This window comes from Neofelis nebulosa, chromosome 10, assembly GCF_028018385.1.
Source record: "Neofelis nebulosa isolate mNeoNeb1 chromosome 10, mNeoNeb1.pri, whole genome shotgun sequence".
NCBI classification, from domain to species: domain Eukaryota; kingdom Metazoa; phylum Chordata; class Mammalia; order Carnivora; family Felidae; genus Neofelis; species Neofelis nebulosa.
This window is the reverse complement of record NC_080791.1, coordinates 37488818-37514121: the sequence shown is the minus strand read 5'-3', so window position 1 is coordinate 37514121 and position 25304 is coordinate 37488818. Positions and strand designations below refer to the sequence as shown.

Here is a 25304-nt window from a genome sequence, read left to right as displayed (position 1 = left end):
GGCCTTGGAGAAAAGAGGAAGATACTTACATTGATAACAAAACAGGTAACAAAAGTCCGAGGTAAAGGAAATACATTAGGCATGTGAAGAAAGCTACGTGTGCTTTCTGTTCAGACTCCTGAAACTAGAATGAATGGATACAGGAAGAAAGGAAATACTGGGGAAATACTGGTTACTCTGTGTGAAGAATTACACTAGCCCTAGATTTGGTGGATTCTTCTTCCCGCCACCACAAGCCTCACCCTAAGGTTCTTTGGCCCTTGAATCCTTGGAGAACCTGACAAACTCCACATTGAAATTTGTCCACATTGAAAATGCACATATGCTGTCAAAGAAAATTTTGCATTCAATTCAGAGAGTTCACGTACTCAAGATGCCCTATCACTTACCTTCTAGGGTAAAAGGAAGCTATTGTTAAGGAAGTGTTTCCCAAGAGAGCACAGAACTTGTCTTCTTCACTACTTCATTCCTGGTCCCTAAAGTGGGGCTTGGACATCATACCTCAGTATGCATTTGCTAATTATTATTTTTTTTTTTTTTTCAAAGGCAGCTATAGCAGAATTTGGTTCCCAAAAGAAAGCTCTGGTGATCTCAAGCTTGGGGCATCATTTTCCCATTTCTATACTGTGTCTCTCTGTTTCTACCAAAAATGGGCTCCTTCAGAACACTGAGCATGAATAATTGTATCTTCAGAATTTCCACATAAGAGGAGCTTAGGTTGCAAGTCAGGAAGGAAATGAAGCTGAGTTTGCACGGCACTGTATAAAATACTGAAAAAAAAATTCGGTCACCTTCTTTGAGCTCTCAGAGACAACAAAGGTTAGAATGTCTTTAAGGAACTTACATGTCTTCAAGGCACTTACAACTTAAAGTTACAACTTATTTAACCTATTTAAGCCTAACTTTATAAAGTGGCGTAATCAGATCTTGATGCATTCCTCCATGGAAAGAGTTAACATTTCAGCAGGAATCTACATTCAAGATCTCCCACATTTGAATTCCTGATCCTGAAGAATCCATTCCAGGGACTTGTCGGCCATGTTGCCTTCTCTCTGCCCACAGCAGGTATCAATAATGAACCACCATGGCCCTCTTCCTACCAAGCTTGGATATCACCTTAGGATCCTCACAGCCCTCTAGATGACTACTACCAACCTACCCCGGAATGCAAGTCAAAACCTATTTATCACTCATAGACTCTACATGTTCCAGTATGTTTCACCTCTTGAAAAAATGGGAGGCTGGAAACTGTGTCAGGAGTAATCTGTGGCCCCTAGACCTTCATTGTGAATTTCATCTGCACCTTGGACAATGAGTTAGCTCTAATCATTATTGACTTCAAAATGTCTTGTTGCACTTGGCTTCCAAACTCAGGCCTGGGTCATGTGTGAGCTGGAGTCTGATATTACCTGTGTAATGACCTTCTCCTACGTGCAGTAGAAAACCATGACTAACACATGGGCAGTGGCATCATCCTGCTCTGTTCAAATCCTGATTCCACCACTCATGGCTGAGTGACCTAGGCAGGTTCCTTCCTCATCTGTCAAATGGAAATAAGATTGTACCTACTTCATCATGTGATTGTGAGGACACATGAGTTAATATTCTAGAAACACTTAGAAGAGTGCCTGACATATTAAACACTTGATGAATGTGATTTTTATAATTCTTTTTTTAAAATGTTTATTTATGTTTGAGAGGGAAGGAGGGGCAGAGAGAGGGTGAGAGAGAATCCCAAGTAGGGGATTCTGACAGTGCAGAGCCCAAGGCGGGGCTTGAACTCACACACCACGAGATCACAACCTGAGTGTAAACTAAGAGTTGGACACTTAACTGATTGAGCCACCCAGATGACCCAATGAATGTGATTAAAAAAAAAAAAAAAAAAAGGCTGAACCAGAAGGATATCTTTAAGATCAGTATTCCACATCTGGTGTATGGTACATTTAGTCACAGAAATGTAAAGGATTGGGGTCCTTTAAAAATTCATGCTCACCACAGTTCAATTTCAACAAACATTTACAAAACGCTTACATACTAGACACCTGGCATTATTGTAGGCCCTAGAAATACAAAGATAAATAGGGTACATCTCCACTTTGAAGCAAAATCCCATCAATTACGAACTCGGGCATTTTCTCCAGGTAATGAGAGAACAACCATCAGCATGAAAAACAGATTCAACTTGGATAGGAAAAATTACTTTTCAGCAAAGAGCTGCAAGTCTCTCCCTTAAGTTCCATCTAAGATACTCATTCCAAAATAAGCAACAGCATGGAGAAAAACTTAGACCAATCTCGGTCACAGAGACAAATCTGCTTCTTTGATTCAAGATCAAGTTTCTATTCATAACAACCTTGTAGCCCTCTCTTCCCAGACCTATGAGTTGGCTCACTAGATCCACAAGAAATATGGGTGGGAAAGTGTGGGCTTTCATAAATTAAAAAAATGTTCTCACCTTGCCTTGTATTCTTACAAACTAATAAATTTTTAAAAAGAAACAAATAAAAAACAAGACTCCCTTTTTTCAGCCTCCCTTATTCTAGATTTGATGTGCCCTGGGTGTCTGACATCCTCATTCCATTCATGATTGCCATTCTTTCTAGAAGAGTCATTGCTTCAAATTATGTGTGGGTATGCTTCTGGGAGTGCAAGCCATTCAATGTCCTCATCTTAGATGCAAGTTGAGTGATGTATTTGGGGCTCAGCTACTCAAGTGTGGCTGCTGTGCGCCCTACACAGACAGACCCCGGTGTCAGGAGGGTAAATCAGTGCTCACTAGTGGAGTTGGTGTAGGCCAGTTTGAGTCCCTCATCACTCTCTAAAATGGGTGTAATAATACCCCAGAGAACAAACTCAGATAATATGTGAGTATGAACTTTGTAAACTGCAAATCTATTATTCAAAAGTTAAGATATTATTAGCATTTCTTGACTTCTCCCAAGTCTGTTTCCCATATACAAAAATTTTTAAAAAGCTACACTTGTCTTATTTATAGCATAGGGTTTCTGTGAGGGCAATATATGGGTTGTGTATATGTAAGATGATACTATTGTGATGATTGCAAATGCCAGTTTCTGCCTTGGCCTGCCTCCCGAGAACCTACCATGCCTCTAACTCCTTTTAGTCCTGACGCTAATTTCCTGACAATTTGTTTTCTATTGTCAAGGAGGGACAATATTCTCTTCCTCAAAAGGTGCCTGTCAGTAGTTTCTCTTTAATTCTCAAACCTCAATGACTTCTAACACAATGATGACAATAGCTCCAAGGCACAGAAGATGCTGATATGACCACCTTCCTCCCTAGGAGAATTTGCACAGACTGGCCAAAGCAGCACACTGCCTGGACAGGTCCAGCCCACTGTGCAGGCAGCTGTCCAGGCCCTGACAAAGGAGCCCATCTCCTATTCTGATGGTAGCTGCTTGTTTACAGTTAATCGCTCTCTACTTCCTGAAGTGTTTCCCAGATTTGCTTCTTTTTAATTAATCCAAATCAATCTCCAACCAGCCACTTCAAGGAACAAAGAGCTGTGCACATATCCCTAGTTAACTTTATCTCATTCCTTTGTTTGTTGACACTGTCCTCCCCTACCTCCCCATTAAAATGTAAACTCCATCAAATAAGAACTGTGTTTCTCCTGTGTGGCACTAGGGACTAACACAGGACCCAGCATATGGTAGCTATGGTGGTCACTCAATGTATGTAACTTCTAGTCCATCATCATTTTCCTTATACCAATGTTTCCTACTGATGAGAGGCTGGGCTTTCAAATTCCAATCTGGGAAAAATCATAAATAATCATCAAGGTCTTGTATCTTTCAAACGATTGTAGCACTGAACCATGTTTTTAATCACATTAAAGCATATCTATACCTATATCTACAAATATGCCTTAATAGATAGATAGATAGATAGATAGATAGATAGATAGATAGAGTGATTAAAACCTTGGAGTTTTATCAAACAGTTTAATCAAACAGGAGGTGGAGACTTTGGAGGCCAACCACATGTTCTTCCCTCTCCTTTCATACTTCCATTCCTAAAAGACTCATAAGACATCTCTAGTTTAAAAGCCATTGATCTGGTCATTCATTCAACAAATATTTACTGGGGATCCAAAATGTTCCACGAACTGCTAGGGGCTAGGACACATGTAGTGAACAAGACTGACAAGCTTCCTGGTCTCACGGAGTTTACATCCCAGCAGGGAAAGAGAGGAAATGCACCAATAAACAAGGAATCAACATAAACTCAGACAATGATAGAAGTTATAAAGACAACAGCACTTCTGTAGTGGGATAAAGTGATAGGGGAAGAGGAGAAAGAGAGATCAATCATGTGTGTACATGAGTTAGGCTAGCCAGGGAGGTCTTTCCAAGGAGGTGACATTTGAGCCGAATCCCGTATGACAAGAATAATCCAGCCAAGCGAAGTGCTGAGGAATCCAACCCTTTGGGGTTGCAGATGGAGAAACGAAAAAGCAAAGGAGGAGTGACTGGCCACAAGGTCATTCTGTTAGTTAGCGGTAAAACTTGGACCAGAATGGAGGTGCCTTGTCACTCCACACTTACCACTGTGATACAAAGCTCTCTTTCCTAGTTTCTGAAATTTGGTATACTCTTGTCTTCTGGAGCAATTTCCTTTAAAACTTATCTTCTTTCCCATACTCTTTAATGTATTTCTTTATTCCATTTCCTCTGAAGTCACCCACATAACTGATTTAGGTCTGTATATACTAAAAATAACCATAGTAAAAAGCATGTGGGGAGGTGTGTGTGCTTGTGCATGCACACACGTGTGTGTGATGCGGATTTGGGGCATTTGTTAAGCAAAAGACTCAATCTATTGGAAAAGAAAGTCAACTTGACTTCCCTTATCTTAGTATTTTTTAAAAGAAAAGCAATGTTGTATGGCATAATACCAAGACATTTTCATCTAAAAATTAAAAAAAAAAAATCTTAGAAGAAAAGTTAAGGAGTTTAGAAGTTAGTAGAAAAAAGTCACCATCTCTAAGTAATCTAACAATGAAACTGAGTGTGTCTACCTTGGAAACAAAATACAAGGACAACCACAACCAAATGACCCTTTGGCTTCCTGCTAGTTACATCTTGTGTTGTGAAAGAAAATGCACTGGCCTGGCTTGGAGCCCAAGATGGGATCCATAGACCCCAAAGATTCAGGGAATCATAAAGATGCAATTTGGAGATTTGTGCTCTAACTAAATCAAGAGGGAGGGAGGGAGGGAATGGTGCTATCAGAGAAATCCTCCAGATTAATATTTGGTTGGGTACATTTTCCTTTGTTGACTTGTTTGGAGCAGATACTGTGCATTTCCTTTTTTTCCCCAGTCCCATTAAATCCCTAAACAGATCTGAGTTTTAAGGGCTTAGGGCTGCCCTTGGGAAATAGGTGATTACACTCTCTGCTTAGGGTTTTAGTGATAAGAAGAAAAAAAAAAGAGGCAGTGGATTGAATTCCCCTCCCCCAGACCAGTTTCTCAGTGACTCTCTTTTGTAGTTCCTCTTTAAAGCAGAAACATATTTTTAAAGTGAAGTGGTAACACATATAAAATCCCATCCATTAATCTGCACTTTGCAACTGTGTGTATGTGAGAGAGAGACAGACAAGACTAGTCAGTTCCTAAGCAAGGAAGGCTGTAAAGAATATTTTCCTTTTCATTTCTCATTTTATATTTCTTGAATTATTTCACAGGGGTACTCATTTGGGAATCTTCTTTACCCACAGAAATGTTCCAAGTGTAGCTGGGATAATCTGGGGAGGAACAAAAAAACAAAACAAAACAGTACTTCCTCTGAAAATAAAGGTAATGAATCAGACGCTAGGCCCACAACCGTGTTTTTCATACTGGAACCCTAAACCCCAACAAATAAGGTCAGAAATGGAGTGATTTGTCCATCACTCCCAGGAAGAACATTAAGCAATTAACAGGGCTATGCGCTCGCCCTTCATCACAGCTGGACCTTGTTCCCAACATTACTTCAGACTCTCCTCACTAGTATTTCCCTTAAAACAACAACACATTCCCACCCTTGTCGCCTCTCCTCCTTTCAGTTCTTCTTAACAGATACGTTTAAGGAGAGATAGAGCTGTGAAAAACAAAAGTGAAATATCAGGGAACTTATTCAAAGTGTATGCACCCAAAAGGGGCCTGGAAGGTGATCCAAGCCACTCACCAAATGCCCTTTATTGTTTTTCCAAGAAGGAAAGTTAAGTGCTGGGGAGGTAAAACGACTGGACTAAGGTGCCCTACCAGCTAAGATCAGTGGGAACACTAGGACCTTCGACATCCAATTCCTAGGCCAGTCCTTTCTTACTAGAGCACTGATAAAGTATAGCAAGTATGATATAGTGTCACTATATCACTTCCTCTTTGTTTATTCACTTATTGTAAAGGGTAAGATGGAAAAAAAAATGAGGGACTTAGAATAATTTGCTACAAAAAGAAAGTGAGCTCAGAAACACTGCTCTTCAAGACTGAATATGCTCACTTTCCCCCTATACACTGTTGAAGCTAGCAAAGTCTTCTGTGACCTAGAAGATCGAATGCAATTACATTGCCCATCTAGATTTGCTATGCTGTTTGACTCTCCCAAGGGCAGCACAGCAGTACAAGGGGAGTGACATCTTTATGAGGTTAACCCTTTTCTATTTTAAGGGTGGACTACCGAAGGCAGATGTGTTCCCTGGGGCGGAACAAGAATGCTGGAAATTTGGTAGTTAGGAGGAATGACAGCACCAGGCCATCATCCGGGAGGGAAAAAATAAATTGCTGTTCAGAGGAACAGGGGGCTGGGGGAGCCTCTGAGAATGCTGATGCACATGAGGTGACAGTGAGGTGACAGAGGCGGGGGCTCAAATTAGAGCACACTGCGAAGGGACAAAAAGGAAGCTGGGAAAACAATGTTTGTGAAGCTCCACATGCTAGGCGCTCTCATGTATTATCTCACTTAATCCTCTCGACCCCTGAGATCGTTTGTATTATCATAGAAAAGCAGGAAGTGAGTCTCAAAGATGTGGAGTAACCAGTCCTGGGGTAGCACATCTAAAGAGGCGGAACCCTTGCCCCTGCTAGGGTTTTCCAGCTGGCATTCAGTTAACCTGTGCTAAGTTACAAACCACCCCAAAACCTTCTGGTTGAAAGCAACGATGTGACATTTCCCGTGATTCTCTAGGCTGGCGGGGTGGCTTCTCTGCTGATTTCACCTGGGCTCACTCACTTGTAAGACTGCACGGAGGACTGGCTGCCACGAGGTGGCCTCCCTCTCATGTTGGCAGTTGGTGCTGGCCAGTGGCCGGTGGCCAAAGGGTCCCTTGCTCGTCTGCATGTGGACAGTCATCCTCCCACTGGCTCACCAGCTCTTTTATATGGTGGCCTCAGGGTTCCCCAAAGCTTCTCTTTTATCTTAATTATTATTTATTTGTTTGCTTCTTTGTTCAAAGTTTATTTACTTGAGAGAGACAGAGACAGTGAGAGTGGGAGAAGGGCAGAGAGAGAGGGAGAGAGAGAGAATTCCAGGAAGGCTCCACACCACCAGCACAGAGCCTAACATTCTACTCAAACTCACGAAATCGTGAGATCACGACCTGAGCCGAAACTGAGAATCAGACGCTTAACCGACTGAGCCACCGAAGCTTATTTTTTATAACCACTTTACTGAGGTACGATTGACACAGAAAAAGCAGTACATATTTAACATATGCAACACTGGACATTTGGGGATAGGTGCATACCTGTGAAAGTATCGCCACCGTTAAGGCCATAAACCTATCACTTCCCAAAGTTTTCTCCTGCCCTCTTTATTATTCTTACTATTATTTGTGGTAAAAACACTGTAAGACTTATCCTCTTAACACATTTTAAGTCCAGGAAGGGCTTTACGAGGAGCACAATGTTAGTTCTGTCAAATACTATCGCTTAAAACAAGTCACAAGGCCATTCGTGATTCAAGGGGGGAAACAGCATCTACTTTTGGATGGGAGGAGTGGTAAAGTCACACTACAATGGGGGCCTGTGGGATGGAATCATTACGATCATTTAAAAGACCATCTACTAGCTCTAAATTCCATGCTCCTTCTACTACCAAAATGTTAACAAAAATTCCTAAACTGCCCCTGTTGTTTTTTATGGATTTATAAAAAGTCCTTAATAAAAGGACAACTTTCAATAATCTGGAATAGAAAACTTGGGTTCTAGTCCTGCCTCTACTACTCTTTCAGATGGGCTATAATTGTTTCATCTGTGAGTAGAGGGTTTTGTCTGTTTTTTAAGGGCTTATGCTGCTCTATGAATTGATAGACTAGTGTCCTATTTTCAGATCAATATGAACTAGCCCTCCTGGGAGTTGGGCAGGATGGAGATGAGACACAGCCAGAAATGAGATGGCTTCTATTTGACATACTCCCTTTCATTGTTGTGGGTGCGGAATTTGCGAGGCAGTGAGCACAGAAAAATTATGCCTGGCTAAAATCTTCCATGATCTGGGTGCCATTCTGGCCATTTCCACTGATGATATGCTAAGTCAGCGTGGGTACCTCCGCATTACACCAAGGATGAGAGTACAAGTCCTTGTTCTGAGGGCTTCTAGACCTTGTTAGCCACGACAACTCCCGTGCAACACACACTCGTAGCAGCTAAGCAGACAGTGGAGGTGAAAAGGCTCATGAGCTGGTCTCTTCCTGAGCGAAGTGCTTAGCTGGGAGCTCTCTCAGAAAGATATTGTTGCCTGATCTCTGGAAGATCAAGTTCCCAAGGAGAAAACTAATGTTTAATTTAGCACAAAGACAGCTCAGAATCTCTCTCTGGGGGCCTGAGCCTGCAAACAGATCCACATGCAAAGAATCTAAGTGAGAAAAGGAAGCTCTCTTTGGTGCGGTGGCTACAGGACCTGGGTGCAAACTTCACTGAACCATTGCCTCTGCCTGTTGTCTCCGTCAGGAGGACCGCTGCTCCTTCCTGTTTACTCTTCTGTTTGTACTTTGTACTTTTTCAACACCTCTGTGAAACAACCAAATGGGATAATACCACCAGCACATACTTTTTGCTGTCTGAAATTACATGGTGCAGTGTGGCAATCAAATGAGCAAGCCTTAGCTGGTTCAGCAAGTATCGGTCCACTTAGGTGAACAACAGCAACAAAAACCTTAGTTTCTCAGCTGCTTAGCCAGGGAATGCTTTTATTTTTACATAATTTAGACTCTAGAGACCTCCAGAAATGAGCAGGGTACATTCATTTCGGTAAGGCAATCATCATTCCGAAGACACAGTGCAGGTACATACCGTATTCAATTAAGCCACTTCTCTGCACTTCGGTTACCATGGCTCTAAGAGATTATACCGTGTGTCCAAAAGACTCCTGGCAAGTTATTAGAAGTGGTAGCAAACTTTTGCCTGAAGCAAATTTTCTGAAAAGGAAAAAAAAAAAAACAAAAACCCAAAACAAACAAAACCAAACCCAGGCACGTAATTAACTTTCCACTCACATCCATCAGAACCACCTGAAGAGAACTTTGTGGAACACTGAGGAAATTTGAGGTGTCAGGCCTCACGCGGGTGACAGATATCAGTGTTGCTGGGAAAGGTCCACAGATAAAATTCGGCCACATTTCTGACAGAAGAGAATTTTTAAAACGACAATGTTAATGATTCTCTATCAACATACAGACCTGCCACGACAGCTCAGTTAGCAAGAATGCTGTGAAAACAGTATAAAACAAAACAAACCTGGCATGAGTTTGACACTACATTTCCTAAGCATATTATGCTTCAAGAGGACAAGGGGGATTAAGTTTAAACGATGGGGAATAAACACACTACCAAAAAAATTTTTTGGACTACATTCTTTGCTCTGAGTTAGAACCAATAAATCCACTCGTGTGCAAACATCATCCACCCAAGATGATTCCTATTCTTATTCCGTCACTTCCTCAGAGAAACGTCATGCTTTGGATTAAGAATTATCCTCTCCAGAGCTTGCTTTGAAGCCTCGGCAACATTGTCCTCCTGTTTCTTATGGAATCAACCTTCAAGGGGTACTGAGCAAAGAAGAGATTCTCAGCTCAGGATCATATCGTGGTGTGAAATTTTGCACACCCTCCAGGTCAGGGCTGGGGAGAGGGCAAACCCTGCCGCCGCCGTTCATCTGCAGTGGCACTGAGTTCACGGATTCCTTAGCGACTTGAGCCAGGGATCTGGCTTTCAAAAGCAGAATTTTAAATCTCCACAGCAGGGAGCCTCTAACTCTTTGTGACTCTGTGACCAGATTCACTTAAGAATTATTCATCAGTCTGAATTAATAATTCAATTAAGTTGGTAAATTTGGACTCCTCAGTTCTAACAATTCCAAACTCTCAATGGACGGTTTAAATTTCTCATCTACCCACAGAGCCTATGTGCCACATTTGTGAGGCAACTGAATGGAGACCCAGCCTCTGTTCCAGAAGAAGTCACATAAACACTCTGGTCAAGTTCTAGATCAGAGGTCCTCAAATCCCAGGAATGGAAGAGATATTAATTGATCCTATTCTCAAGAAGAACACTATTAAACCCATGCTAGGGAAATGTAAATCTATCCCAGATGACATCTCCATATTAAACTATTTAGGGAAACTGGATGATATGGCATCCATCACTAACCATTTTAATTACTATTAAAGAGACAAGTCATGGCCTCCCACAAAACATCTCTGACACATTCTGATGATGGACTCCTGAGCTGGAAAAAACCACGAATCTGACTCAGGTATGTCCCTTTTCACATTAATAACGACAGCTAAATTTTACTGAGACTCTACCAAGGTGCTAGGCAATTACCTCATTTAATCAACAACCCGAAGTCGATCTAATACTATCATTCCATTTTACAGCTGAGGAAACTGAGGCGGGAGAGTTTAACGGAATCAAGAAGACATAGCTATCAAGTGCTGGAGTTGTGATGTGAAACTACGTAGTCTCACCCCTGATCCCAGGCTCTTAACGGCAAAAATGCCGCCTTGCCTCCTTAAGCCAAGTTTCACACCTCTATTTCCAACCCTATCCCCACCCCTTTCAGCTGTAAATACTAAGAGGGCAAAGGCTATATCAAATTGCTCATCATGGATACATGAACTTTCATGCCACAGAATTACTGCAAAACCAGTCTTTGTTGAATTAAGAGATAATTCCTTCAAACTTTATATAGCTCCCATGTCCACAATCTTGATATAAAATTTCAGGACCTTTGCTAAAATCATTAAGACTCATGGAGAGCACAGTACATGTAAATGTTGGTATTTGCCCATTTTCACAGCCATTCCTTCAGCTAAGGTAGGGCCCAACTCTCTGGCCTTTTTCAAGACTTGTGGAGAACATGTGATCATCTCTGTTCATCCCCTCCATAAGGAAATGGAACAGCTTTGATTCTTTCACATCTGCCCCTCAGATAAGCATAGGGAAGGGTCAAAGCTGGCAGCCACAGAGAGAGAGCCCATTTGCCATGGTCAGCATCCTGACATCATGCCTTCAGTCAAGGAGGGAAGAAAGTGTTTGGCTTTTCTCCTCTGCCATCTAGTCCATCAGGTGCCTTCCCTGTGCCATGTGCACATGGACCAAATAGGGGAAACTGAGCCTTAGGGCAAGGTAAAGATACAGAACACATCTGCATTAAAAAGCAAGCAAGCAGGAGGGTAAGTAAATCTCAAAGGCTATCTGGAGTCACAGCTTCTCATAAGTTTCTGCTCATCATCATTTCTTTTTTTTTTTTTTTTAATGAAAAGACCTTTTCCAAATTCATAAACAAGCAAACTCATTTGCTGGGAAGATAAGTTTACACATCAAGAGAAGACACTTTTACCCACAGGGCGGTTCTTACTGGCACTGGAAGGCCTAGGGAGCCTGGGAGGAGAGACGTCTGTAGTTGGTTATGCCTCTTGTAGCTTCTCTTCTGTGTCTAGCTAGTGCGCTTTTAAAACCATCTCCTTTCAATGCCAAAGGCCATGTCATGCTGTATATAACTCACTGGGAATAAGAGAAGTGTGTAAATAGCAAGGCATTAAGCAGCTCAAGGGACTTGAAGATAGGTAATACAGAACACTTAGGCAATGTGCTATGAGAAGAGGCTGCTGGAGGGGAAATGTAATACTTGTCTTCAAGTGTATGAAGGATTATTATTGCTTCAGAGATGCTGACTCCTCTGAGCCCTCCTTGCTCTACCATTTTCCAGGGCTACTGATTTACTCTTTCCAGAGCTTCAGACCCTCCAGGAAATGGATCAGCCCCACCTGCCCTCCCCCGCCACCCCACTACTCACACCCGACCATGTCAGTCAGGCTCTGCTCTGTCCCACACCTCACGTTCACACTCATCATCACTTAGCTACCCCATTCCATGTTTCCGCACTCTCCCCCCCCCCCCCGCCCCTCCCCAAGCCCCAGGCCCTGCTGGTGACCCACACAAAGCTCCCCCTGGCCTGGGGCTGAATCTCTCTCCCACCAACCATTAACAGTACTCTCGTTTTGAGCACCTACTGTGTGTCAGGCCCGGTGTTGACCACTCTGCTAAAGAACACAAGGCTTGTTATCCAGATGATGCTACCAATGCCCAAAAAGAGTAACATTATTTCCCCAAGCTCATAAAGCCAGCAGGTGTGAAATGGGATCTGAACACAGGAGGAAATGGAAAATCTATGCACCAAATTCTTCCTTTTCCTGTTTTTCTAAGCCTCAGTTTCCTTATTTGTGAAGTGGGGCCAATGTTGCTTGCTCACTGGGTATTTTTTATTTTTTTATTTTGAAGGCGTTACATAAAATATAAAATAAACGTGCCTGGTACATTCTAGGGACTCAATAAATATTTATTCCTCTTTTCTTCTGATTTTCTACACCAGTTTTGGTCCATTCTACCTAGCTGGTGCTTTTACTTGTTACTTTATTGACGTGGTCTTCATTTGCCCACTAGACTGGTGAGCGAGCAGGGGTCTATGTCTTTAGCTGCATTTCTGTCTATTCTCCCACGGAGCCTGTGAGGGTGTGAGGGAAATTAGCATGAAAATGCAGAAGAAAGAATTTGGAATTGTTTTCACTAAACACGATCCAGCCTATGAACATCTATGAGGGACAGATTAAAGAACAAGGAAGTCGTGGAATCCATTCAAAATGGCTTAGTTGCATGCGTGGCAGCACTGAGGATCGTTTAAAATTTCCGTCCAGGCTTTTTGAGATTAAATACTAAAAACAAACACACAACAACAACAATTAAAATCAAGAACAGCTAATCACGGCCACTCTTTTAGTCGTACTTAATTATCGTGTCTTGGAATATCGGAAAACCCATGTTTGTACTCACAAAAGGTTTACAGGCAGAGGGGAGCCACACAGTATTAAACTGTAAGGTGCAGAACTTGAAGGTTTAGAAAACACCACCTAACAAAGAACACACATGCCTTCTGGAAACAAACACTGACCCAAACAAGCGAGGCATCGTAGTTGACATAATAACAGCCCTTGCTGTCAAAGCAAGCTTTCTGTCCATTTTTGATAAAGGATTGCACCAACTTCTCTCTCCACTTGAACTCGTTTGCTTTGTGAGATCTGATAATTATATTTACTTGAAAGAAGTAGTAGAAAGGTCCTGGATAGATAAGAACTCTCCCTTTATTACTTTGTTCTGGAAAACAGAACAAAAATAGAGTCAGTTCTTCAGGAAATGATGGCTGCATATATAAATAATGTACACACTCCTATCACTGTGCTGGGGAGGTTATTTATCATGGAGACAGCTACAGACACCCAGATCTGGCCAATGAACTGTTCCTGTTCTCAATCCCCCACTTACAGCTCTCAGATTGTGAATTGTCAATTAGAAACTTGAGTATCATCAGTTAAAAATAACCAGGGAACTCTGGCAATGATTTAACCTGTTTGACTTTCTTAAGCTAACAATTAACATTTTAGACTATTGTTGACAAAATATTTAACTTTCCCATGCCATTTGTGCAAACGACTTTTCTAATGCTCCTTAGATGCTCTGGTGGGCACACCTTTTCAAAGCTGCTCTGGTCCATGCAGGGGCCTGTAAAGGACATGCACCCAAAGACCCTAATCACTTTCACAACAATGCACATTTTAACTGGGATTTCCCGGGGACCTTCAGGAGCACTTAAATACACTGATAACTCAGTTTTATCTTGGCAGCACTAAATTTGAAATACCAATCCCTCTATTTACAATAAAAGCTATTTCACCATTTAAAACAGACAACTGAAAGCTTAAGTATACTTTTAATCCCTGGAAAAACTGGTATTATGATTCGTTGCTTAGTGGTTTATTATTAGTAATACTAGTAATAACGCCTTACATTTCCACAGTGCTTTATTTTTTCTTTCCAAAGCCTATTCAGAAACACACACTCATCTGGTTCTCTCAACAAGCTAGGACAGCAATATTGTTCTTTCTGTTTTACAGATGACTGCTAACTAACTTGTCCTAGGTCACCCAGCTGGTTGGTGATCAAGCAGGCACAGAACCGAGGATGCAGACTCCTTGTCTGATCTGCTTTCTTTCCTCTACACTACATTAGAGAAAAGATAATCTCTAAAGCCAAAGATGACTTGGAACCACTTATCTATCCATCCTAGCAACACAGTCTATGCAACAGAAAAAAGAGCCTGTCTCAGGCAAAAGGGAAAGATTAATAATGAACCGCAGAAGCTCTAAACCTTACTGTTCCATGGACCAACAATTATTCAGTTTCACAGTTCATTCAAAGATTCAAACATACTTCACCAGAAAATGATTTAGTGCCTGCAGCCTGCTCCAAGTGGTTAGAAATGCAGATCTGCTCAAAGCCCTATAATCCAGGCCCTCCAAAAGGCCCTGTTCCTGCAGTCTCTGCAGCAATGGGGCTTCCCCTGAACTTGTACTTGTGCTAAATGAAGACATTGGCTGAGTACGGGCTGCAGAATTAGGCTCTCGATGTGGATAGAATTAGAACCGGCTTGGAGGTTAGTCTTGCATTGTTCTTGAAACTCAAGCTCTTGAGAAAACTCAGACATTATATATTTCTCGCAGTATAACAACCTTCCAGTCAACGCTACCCCATGGACCACAAGTCCTCCTTTTACCCACTCAGATATAACTGACTACAGTCAAGCAGCCATGCAGCATACAGAGATTTCAGCTGAGGACGCAGTGCACGTGTGGTTTCAGATGATCAATATTCTCTCTCTTCCTCCAAAGGACCTTTATGGCCACTTATGACATACAAATGAACTATGAAAGTGATACATCCAGCACACCCAGACAGAAATAAGTCCGGTTACGGCCACAGCAATAAAATTAAGAAAGAATCCTAACACTCATTCTGTGCAAAATTTCCCTTAAATTAAGTGTTTCTGAAAATAAGAGGAGCCCGCGTGAAGTGGGACCTGTAGATGAATCACTCCCAAATAACCAGGCCTCCCTTCTAAACACAATGTTATCAGGTTAGTACACAACTTGCATCACCATCTCGGAGCACCATGCTGAGTAACAAAACTCCAAATTTAGAAGCTAAAGTGGAGAAGGGAATTTCCAATAACCAAATGGGGGGGTGGGGGTGGTGGATCAACCTTGGCTATGCCACCCATTTTCAGTGAAAAAGCAACTGTTAGAAATAAACTGGTCTTTTTATTCCTAACTCATGTGGCACCCTTGCATCATCACCGTGCCCGGAGGGGGGCCTCCTCTAAGGCCATGTTTTAGGACATGGCTGGTGGTTAGGAGGCAGAAATCAGCCTCTCTCTTAGAACAGGAGTGGTACAACAGCCACCTTTGGCTTCTGCAGCGGTAAACCTCCAGTCGGGAAAGGCAGGACACCGTTCCCCTCACCACCCCGCCAGCATGGATATTGCTATGGTGAGGTCGCAATAACCACTGAACTTGGTTTCACTTCACATCCCAAAGTGCGTCCCCAACCCCCCCACAAAAAGGCAGCAAAAATCAAAAGAACATGGCCAGAAGCAGACACGCCACCTTCCTTGCAGAGGCTGGGATGTGAGCGCCACATCCAGTCTTGGCATCCAGGACAGAGATGGGTCTTCCCCACTGAAAAAGGCTGGGCGCCTCATTCCCTGTATCATCCCCAGAAACACTTACCAGGAGACTGTGAAGCACACAAAGCGGTATTATTGGGAGACTTGCAGACAGATTATAAATTTACTGGGGACAATCGAGGCATTTAGATACTTTTGGCTGCAGATGCCAGTGACACACACATACATACAAACCTCATTCTTCTCTCCATTCGAGTGATTCTCCCCCACCCCCACCCCCATTCACCTCAGCATGTCTCTTTCACAAAACAAACTCCCACTGCTCTCCTAGGGAATGCCAGGGAGAGCTGGGCATTGAACAGGTGGTAGGGAAAAGGAATCAGGCCTTAAAGCTCTAATACAACCCCACGGGTTAAGCAAATTCAAGGATGAAATGGCTCACACTGGGCAGGGTAAGTATTAGCAGTTCCTGCTTGTCTGGAATTGGTGCCGAGAAGCGGCAGTTCAAGGCATCCCAAGCAAACGTGTGTGTGTGTGTGTGTGTGTGTGTGTGTGTGTGTGGTGGGGGGAAGACCACTATCCTAGCTCCCAGAATTTCTGGAAACTTCATCACCACAGACTCAGGCCAGGGATAAAGGAGAGCCACGATGAAGCATCCTAGAGGCCTGGCTGGAGGACGTCCTGTCTCTCAAGCTTCTTTCTCAGTTCCTCTGGAAAAGGAGTTCAACGCGGTGGCCTCTCCTTTGGGCTTTCTGAGTACTTTTAGGCTTGCATGGCCATTTCCTGTTGCTGACTTTCATCAGGGCTGGCCTGGGCAAACCGGAGCTGCGCTGGGAGCGGACACTGAACTTCAAGGGCCCCACAGACCTCAGAAATGGAGGAAGCCTGCAGGGCTGCAGGGCAGGGCAGGGCTCCACCTTCTACCCAGAGGCCACTGGCCCAGCAGCTACAGGGGAAGCCGGCACACGGCAGGCAGTCACCTGACCAGGACGGGCACCAAGGGCCAATGATTCAAGGGATACTCCCACTGGGATGGGGTGTGTCTGTGCCTCTGAGGAAAAACTTCCAGCCAGAAACTTAATCAGAACTTTCAGGTTTGAGGTGCTGTCACCAGGAGCAGCTGAAGACAAGGTACTTCCTGGGATGACAGCATGTAAATAGCCCCTTCGGGCTGCCCCCTTTAATGAATGCTGCCAGCTGGCACTACCTGATCGGAGTGTGGCTGCGGGCAGTGGGGAGTCTGTAGGAAATCAGGGAAGAAGCCTCACTAGTCTTCGGGATGTTTCCCCCAAGTTTGACTTTTGACTGAGGGGACACTTCACGCAACCTCTCTGTGTTGGACTAGATCGCCACTCATGTTCTCTTAACCCAAGAAGGGGCCACTTCAAAGAGGGAAGGGGAAATCGGAAAAGAAGGAAAAAGCTTTGATGAACATCAGGCTGAAGAATGGCCTGTTGGGCCTAATCAGAGCTGGCTGGCCAAGCAGGAGGGTCTGTGAGACGGGGCCTTCCTCAGTGGCCCACTCAGGTCTTGCCAGCGTTGGAGCCACCTCTGGACTCCAGAGAGCCTGTGGGAAACCCAGGATTTTAACCGCTTTAGAAATACCCTGCAAGTGCAGGAAGACCCATGAATGAGCGCCAGCAGAACTTGATGCGTAAGACTACGAACTGCATACCCAAAGGCCTTGGAGGCAGTCAGGTAACGCCTTGGCCCTTTTCACTGCCGTCCACTCCACAGCAGGCCAAGGCGCGCTCTACCCTCACAACAGGCCACCGCACCACAGCCAGAATCACGAGAAAACCAGTTGCCTTACCGCAATGAGGGCTGAGTTCCTCTGGTCCCCAGGGGCTGGAGCCTGTGACTGCTGCTCCCCGTCGATCCCACCACCGCCACCATTATTGCTACTGTTGAGCAGGTGCTGCTGGTGGTGATGGTGATAGTCTGGTGGGGGCGGTGGGGCCGCTGTCGCCGCCGCTTGAGAGGCTGTAGGAGGGGCAGCAGGGGGCGGTGGAGGGGCCGCCGTGGTGGCAGCCGTGGCAGTGGCCTTGGCATGTTTGCCAGCCTTCCTTGCCCCCTGGCCATGCTGTACCAGGCTCAGGAGCTGCAAGGTGCTCTCTCTTTCCCGGTCTGAGCTCTCAGCCCTACCACGTTCATAGCGTCCTTCACAGCTCAGGTGGTGCTGGCGGCAGACGGCGATCCGAGCCCGGAGGCGCTCCACGATAGCACTGTGCACTCTCGGGGTGACTGAGCCCCCTCCAAGGAGCCCCGCCCCAGGGGCCCCCCCTAGCCCTCCTGTGGGGGCCTGTGGGGGCGCTGTGTCCCCCATGTTACTGGACACAATGCTGCCTCTGGGATGGTGAGGTGGAAGGAGGCTAGTGCTGGCTACTGCAGGCAAATCTGTTTTTGACAATGTGAGCTCAGTGTTCAGGGCCACATGAATAGAGGTCTTCAGAGGTTGGGGGGGGGAGCAGTGGAGGTGTGGGGGAGGGGAGTTAGTAAAAAGAGGGTGAGGAGACAGAATAGAAACCAATCGCAGAGGCTTAGCTGGAAACAAACCCTTATCAACTTACTCTAATTGCACTTGACAGCTCTTGAGAAGTTGGACCGAGTTGGTGGGGGGGTTCCCCCCCACCACCACGCTGACAAGAGCCACTAGGCACTTTGTAAACACACAATCTGGGGGTTAGAGCAAGAATTCAGGGATTGTCAAGCCAGAGACAGAGACAGACAGCAAAGGGAATTGAGAGAGGTATTAATAGAGAGCTGGACTCCCCCTCACCTAGTTGTTTCACAAAAATTTTTATGGGGATGTTTCTGCAGAGAAACACATCTCTACCACGTCTATGTAACCTGCAGCCTTTACTTTTCCTCGGGTTGGAAAAAAAGTGCTGTTTCAGAAAATTTTCGAAGTCAATGTACAGAATGTACACAAAATCAAGACAGACTGTCTTTTGGCTTTTAATTTTTCCTCCCTTTCCCTTTGCTCCGGTGTTTTCTCCTCTTTGGGGTACTGTAGGATGTTGTCTTCTCCCCAAAGAGGGAGATCGCTTTTCAATTGTTAACAATGTCAGTAGTTGGACTTTTGGACCATGCTTTTTTCTTCGGCTAATCCAATCACCGGTAAAATCCTCATTCCCTCTAAGGTTTCCTAGCCTTAAATGAAAGCAGTCTGAAGTCGCTAGCCACTGAGAGAGATCCTTCAACACATTTTTTTCTTTCCCGCTTACGCTTCCTCACCCCCGGCTCTATTCTAACACAGTATCAAGAGAGACAAACTCTTCCGAGAGTAATTTACAAACGATGGTCAAACTTACAAACTTCCAGCAAATTGCACCGAGTCATGTCCAGCCACTTTTCTGTCCACTTTTGTACATTCCATCCCCGGCCAGTGGATCTGAGGGTCTGGACTCGCAATAAGCAATGTGGTTCTATCTCTTGTATTGCTCCGCTTTATAGATGGAAAAAAAAAAAAAAAAAAAAGTAGCTTGTATTTTCCTTTCTCTTTCCCGTCTGTTGTTAGCCGCTTTGCTGACACTGGCTCCACTGCCCGGAGTCACGGCGATACACAGGCTTTCATTGTGCTCCGATAGGAGAGGGAGAGAAAGAGAGAGAGTGAGACAGAGAGGGAGAAAGAGAGAGCCAGCAAGCTGCAGATGGGGGCGGGGGGGAGGGGGCGGGCGGGAGAGCTGATCCGCGGCTCCCTGGTGGAAGGCTGGTGCCACTGCACGAGTGAGTAATTGCAGCCAGGCACCGGGGAAAGGGGAACGCAGAGGGCCTCCCAGTGGCTGAAGAGGTAAATCCCAAAGCCCGCGCGTCTCGGTAGGGCTCACTTAGCTCAGCCTGACTTGGCTAAGTGGGGAAGGCTGGGGAAATTCCCCAACCTCCACACAACTACTTCACCAGCTCTAAATGTTTAAGAAATTCCCGGCCAGGGAATGTATTTTCCCTTTCAGACCTACATTACGCCCCCCTGAGGATATCGTTTTCATTTTTCAATATGTTGTAAATGACACCACTGAGCACCCTAGTGAGAGCTGGGTGAGTACCGAGGAAATGTTCATTAGTATAATAAGGAAGACATGTGAGTGTGTGCGGGTTGGGAGAGGGAGGAGGGAGGGGTGCAGAGGAAATCACACCGCTAGCTCCACAGGGGCAGGCGCGTGTTTGTCTACCTACCTGCCTGTTTTGTGTGTCTCTGGGTAAGTCAACCTGGGTGATTATAAGTAAACCAGTAGGGAGAAATAAAATATTTTAGGATGATGAAATCACCAATACCAGTTCTAGGGGGAAAAAAATAATAAAAGGTTTTCTTTGAAAATACAAGGTGACCTCTGACAACTGCAAGACCTGAGATCTCCATGGCTGTCTGGTTTACATATACAAAGAGGAAAATCAATATGCAGCAGTGGAGTTTCAAGAAGTTTAGTAACATGAACCAAATACATCTCTTACACAGACTGTTGTCCCCTCGTCTCCGTGTGATCCTGCCTTTAAGTTCTCAAAAGTGTATATTGGATTCTGCTTGTCATTATCAGCTATGGAGAATAAATTCAAGTGAGCACAATATTGGGCTACTCAGGACCATAAACATGCTGTGTGTCCTAACTTGGAAGTCGTTCGAATTTGAGGTCTCGAGCAATGGGACTTCATTAATCTAAACCAACTCTCACATCTCAGGAACACGGTCCAGCTCCAAACTGAGCTATGGATAGAAATGAATAGGTAACATCAATGCAATCATTTTTAAGAATGGATTATTTACAGTTTAGTTCCCAACAGGCTGGCCTACTTTAGTCCATTTTATTTTCACAAATTCTGGAATGTTTGTTGGAACTGGGGACAAGTATACTCTGATGGAATATAACTTTTTTTTTTTTCTTTTCATTGGAATATACTTCTATCTGTCCCTTCTAAGGCTAGGTTCCTCATTACTTGTGAAGAGATAGGCAGAGATATACTTTTGTTAGGAGTGCAAATTTGATGGAGCACTCTCTCATGAGGTGTCATTAAAAATCGAAGGAGTTTTGATCGTTTTATATTTGATTTCTAAAAAGCCGTATTCATTAGACATTATCTTCTATTGCTATGGGTACTTTCTTTCAGCAATGATACTTGATAAAAGAGAAAATGTAATATTTAAATTTAAAATTTACGGTTCACTTGACAGTCATGCAGTAGCGTTGATTTTCATTAGTAAGTAACACAGAGTCCTTAGTCAAATCTGCTCTTCCTTACTGATATAAACTTTGATTTCCATGCTGGACAGGGACAGAAATTAAAAACTTGCCAAGCAAGAATTTAATAGATTTTCATACTGTATTCAGTGGTGTAAGTCACTTTTTTTGGAGTGTCTTTTGTATACATTTGTCCTTCACAGCCATTTAATTTCAAGCTGAAATCATTATCATGCACATCCTCATTTCCATTCACATCAGTCACTGTTTATTTACAATCACTGTCTCAGGCACAGCACTTCACACAGATCTCCCTTAATCCAGAAACAAACTTGGAAGGTAAGTATTATTAACCTCGTGTATAAATGAGGAAACTGAGGATCACAGAAATCAAACTACTCGTTCCAGTTCATGTGATTTAGAGGTCACAGCGCAGGACTCTAGCTCAAGGCTGATTTCAAACCTATGCCTTTTTAACCACTGGGCTTTGTGCCTCAAAGTAGCAGGCTGCAGTCACACTCTACTCACCTTGCTAGAGTCCAAGCCAGTCCTATAATCCTTTCGAGAAGCGAGGATTGAATACAACTATTCATCTCAGTACAAGAGCAGACAAGTGAGAAAACACGGTCAACTACATCAAACTGCCAATAAAGTATTTATTTTTCCCTGTTTATGGTACTGTTCTCTCTTAAAACCCTAACGCTTCTGTGTAGCAAATATGAATTCTTTCAAGTATTACTTTCCTTTCGTCTCAAGTGTTACTTTCCTTTTCTTGTCCGTTTCTGTCTTCCTCATCATCTCAACTAACCATGTCTGCCTAACACTAAAGCACCTAACACTACAGTAATAAATGCCCAGATCTAAAAATTTCACAGACATGTGGGATTTTAAGTGTATAAACTATTTTTTAGTGTTATGTCAAATCGATGATATAGATGGTTATGAGATGATACCATAGTTATGTCCTAACACCTGTAAAGGTTATTTCAGTTTTTTCAACATTTTCAGCATTTTCTTATGGACTACTTGCTTTTGGCTCCCGAATCCATGCTCGCTCTCATTTCCTAACAGCCTGTCCCTCTGCCATTCTTTTAGTGTTACCATAGACCTAAGAGCTTCTTGTATTCTTCAGACACCCACTGAAGAAGCTTGCTCATTTGCAGTAGCCTCAGACATTAGCAAAGCTACTTCTTACATTTCCTGATCGACAGTCACAATGCTGTTCCAACAGGGAAAACTCTTCCCGCCAACAAGATGCCTTGCCTAGGAACGGGGTCAGCTGCCCTCTTGAGTCCCTCTAATCAGTGATGCCTTAATTTTTACAAGTTAAACAATGGTACTTAAAATGATACATAAATTAATTTTTAAAACTCTACCGGTGGAAGGAACGCTCCCTCTTCAGCGGTCTCAAACTTGTCTGTAGTGTCACATATGAGAAGTGATGCTTCCGGGGTCATTAGAGACACTTCACAGAGAATTCTCTCATTTTCCTTGGCCTTCCTTTTTACCAGTCATTCACGATCCTTCCAACTTGACTATTACTTTTCCTCCAATTCTGTCTTGCTTCTTTCTGGGCACTGTCACTGCATCTTCAACTTTCAACTGTGGCCTCATTTTAGTTAAGGATTATTTCCGTATGCCAGAGAAGTGAGAATTGAGATATGTGACTGAAATATCTATTTCACCCTTTTCAAAAAGGTGTGCACTCCTCACATGAAACATCAGCATTAGTATTCTCAGCACTGTGTGAGCTTTTTCTATTAGTTTTGCTTACAATAACAATAGGGATACTTTCAGAGAATTCACTGCAGAAAATATTAAGTAATCTCTCTGTGTAAGGACTTAATACGATGTAGTTTTTTTAGCGTATGCACATACCCTGAACTCCATGCATGAGCCACATAGTAAATGAAGCCAGGTTTAGTCAATACTTGAGGAGGTCAGAAACAAGTATCTAAAATTCCACATTAATATAGATCCTACTGTGACACTACTTTTAAGAATTAAAGATACAGAATAGACAGGGTCCGTTTGATCACTATGAAACCATTTTACTTTATTATATTATGAGAAAATGTAAATGTGCAAAGCAATGCAGATGCCAAAATATGCTTTTAAACTATTTTTGGCTGAATTTGTCTCTCTGAGATCTTCAGATCCTAACATAAATACATATATGGGAAAAGTTATGGATAAAAACAAATAAAATACATCTTAATCATTAGCATGTAGACAAAATTGAATAAAAAATATAAAGAACATTATGAAGCATGAAAAAACACACCATGAAATTATTCCTGAATGTGAGGGTTGAAAGACTCTGGTGGCCTGAGATCTATTTCCAAAGGAGACTTTAGAAAAGGAGAAAAGCGTTCCTTTACTTGGAATGGGTAAACTATAGTCTGCTTCTGAGGTGAGGGGATTGAACTGAATGAAACGCTGGGTTTCTTCCATGGCCCTCTGGTGTAGATGATAGTGAACAATATATCAGTGCAGATCATTTAATACTGGAAAGGATAATCAACAGATCTGGGCAGGGATTCAATAATAAATACACGTAAGTGTTGATCTAAATTCATTTTTAAAATACAGTATTTGTCTACTAAGGTGACAGAACATGAACAGCTCATTCACTTGATGATCATCTGTTATAAAGGCATTGTTTTGTAACTTTAAAATACACTTACTTAAAAATTATTAGGCTTATGTTTTCTATGTACAGCAGATAAAACTTTTATTCGACTGTGAGTGCCATTTCATGGAAATTAAGATGAACATATGTTTTAAACAAGATATTTGCCATGAAAATACACATAAAATTTATAAAAAATGTCACATGATACAGAGAAATAAGACTCATGATCTTCACATTTACAGGAATTTATAAAATCTTCTCTGAAGGAAATGTGTTACAATTCAGTCAAACTTCTCATCTTGAAAGTAATCCGCCAAATTTAGATATTCTTGAAGTTGACCATATTTCTGTGTATACAATAAAAAAGCTAGTTATTTTACTCAAAGCAAAGAAGATAAGGTAGGCCTTTTCAATCTACAGAGACAAACAGGAACATGTTCATTTCATGATAATCATGAGCAAAAATCTCATTATAAACAGGGACACAATTGCAAATAAGCATTTCTAACTCATAAAGGAGCGGAAAGAGATCAAACTGAACATTATTACTGATCTCATAATGTTCTTATAAAATATAATTTTTCTATGATCATATTTATAGAAGTATAACAACTTCAATAACTTACTCAACAAAAATTGTTTGAACACATAACATATATTGAATACTTTCTCATGACTGTCTAGGTACAAAAATAATCTCTTTCCCTGATCCTAAACAGACCAGAGTTCACTGGGAGTACACCAATACTACGTGTACAATACAACACCAGTACATGGCACTGGTGCCATGACAAAGTATATAGACACTGTTAGGAAGGTTCAGAAGAGTAGCCATGGTTAGTTGAAGTGATCGGGAAAGAGAATCACTTGAGCTGTCCTGGGAAAAAGGATTCGATAGGCAAAGATTTGCTGGGGAGAGTTTTCTGTAGCAGACAACAGTCCATGCAACAGTGAGAAGACAAGATTTTATGGAATTTAACTATAATTTGAGGTTTTGTAGGGGAACAGAAAGAGAAGACTGAACCAAAGAGTTTGTGGTCAGAGAATAAAATGTATGAAATGCTAGCTGAAGGAGTTTAGCAATAATGTGACAGGCAATGTGACCCTGCTAAAGGTTATACGGTAGGAGATTGACCTGATCTGACGTGTGTTTTAAGAAAAATGGTAAAACAGCCATTCTAGAATAGTATAGCAATTAGTTACTAGTGTCTTGTAATAAGTTAGGTAATGAGGTCCCAAATTCCAGTGATAGCAATGAAGATGAAGAGCTAAGACCCAGGGTGGGGCAAGATAAGAGAGGGCTCAGGATGATTTAGAAATCTCACAATCGATAGCGTTCAAAATACTGACTTCAACTGAGGAGAATTAACTGACCTAATGGTTTCTTATGAACTCTGGTTCCATTCCCAATGAAGAGAGAGAGGATCCCGATGACCTGACTTTTGTGGTGGTAGGAAACTATGGAAAGAT

The 25304-nt window shown here is 42.8% G+C and overlaps 2 protein-coding genes across 7 annotated transcripts in view; both read right to left on the bottom strand.

Annotated features, from left to right (window-relative positions):
• MAML2 (mastermind like transcriptional coactivator 2) overlaps window positions 1-19688 on the bottom strand; it is a 347914-nt gene extending 328226 nt beyond the window's left edge. The window contains exon 1 of one of the 2 annotated variants that reach the window (XM_058687399.1): window positions 17839-19688. In XM_058687399.1, the coding sequence (XP_058543382.1) occupies window positions 17839-18351 (513 nt within the window). In that variant the 5' untranslated portion in view covers window positions 18352-19688. The remainder of the gene's footprint in view (window positions 1-17838) is intronic. The other variant, XM_058687398.1, reaches the window with a different exon arrangement.
• Window positions 19689-23225: 3537 nt separating this feature from the next.
• CCDC82 (coiled-coil domain containing 82) overlaps window positions 23226-25304 on the bottom strand; it is a 34006-nt gene continuing 31927 nt past the window's right edge. For 4 of the 5 annotated variants that reach the window (XM_058687391.1, XM_058687393.1, XM_058687392.1 and 1 more), the window contains exons 8-9: window positions 25209-25292; window positions 23226-24181 (exon numbers count right to left, since the gene is read on the bottom strand). In XM_058687391.1, the coding sequence (XP_058543374.1) occupies window positions 25209-25292 (84 nt within the window). In that variant the 3' untranslated portion in view covers window positions 23226-24181. The remainder of the gene's footprint in view (window positions 24182-25208; window positions 25293-25304) is intronic. The other variant, XM_058687396.1, reaches the window with a different exon arrangement.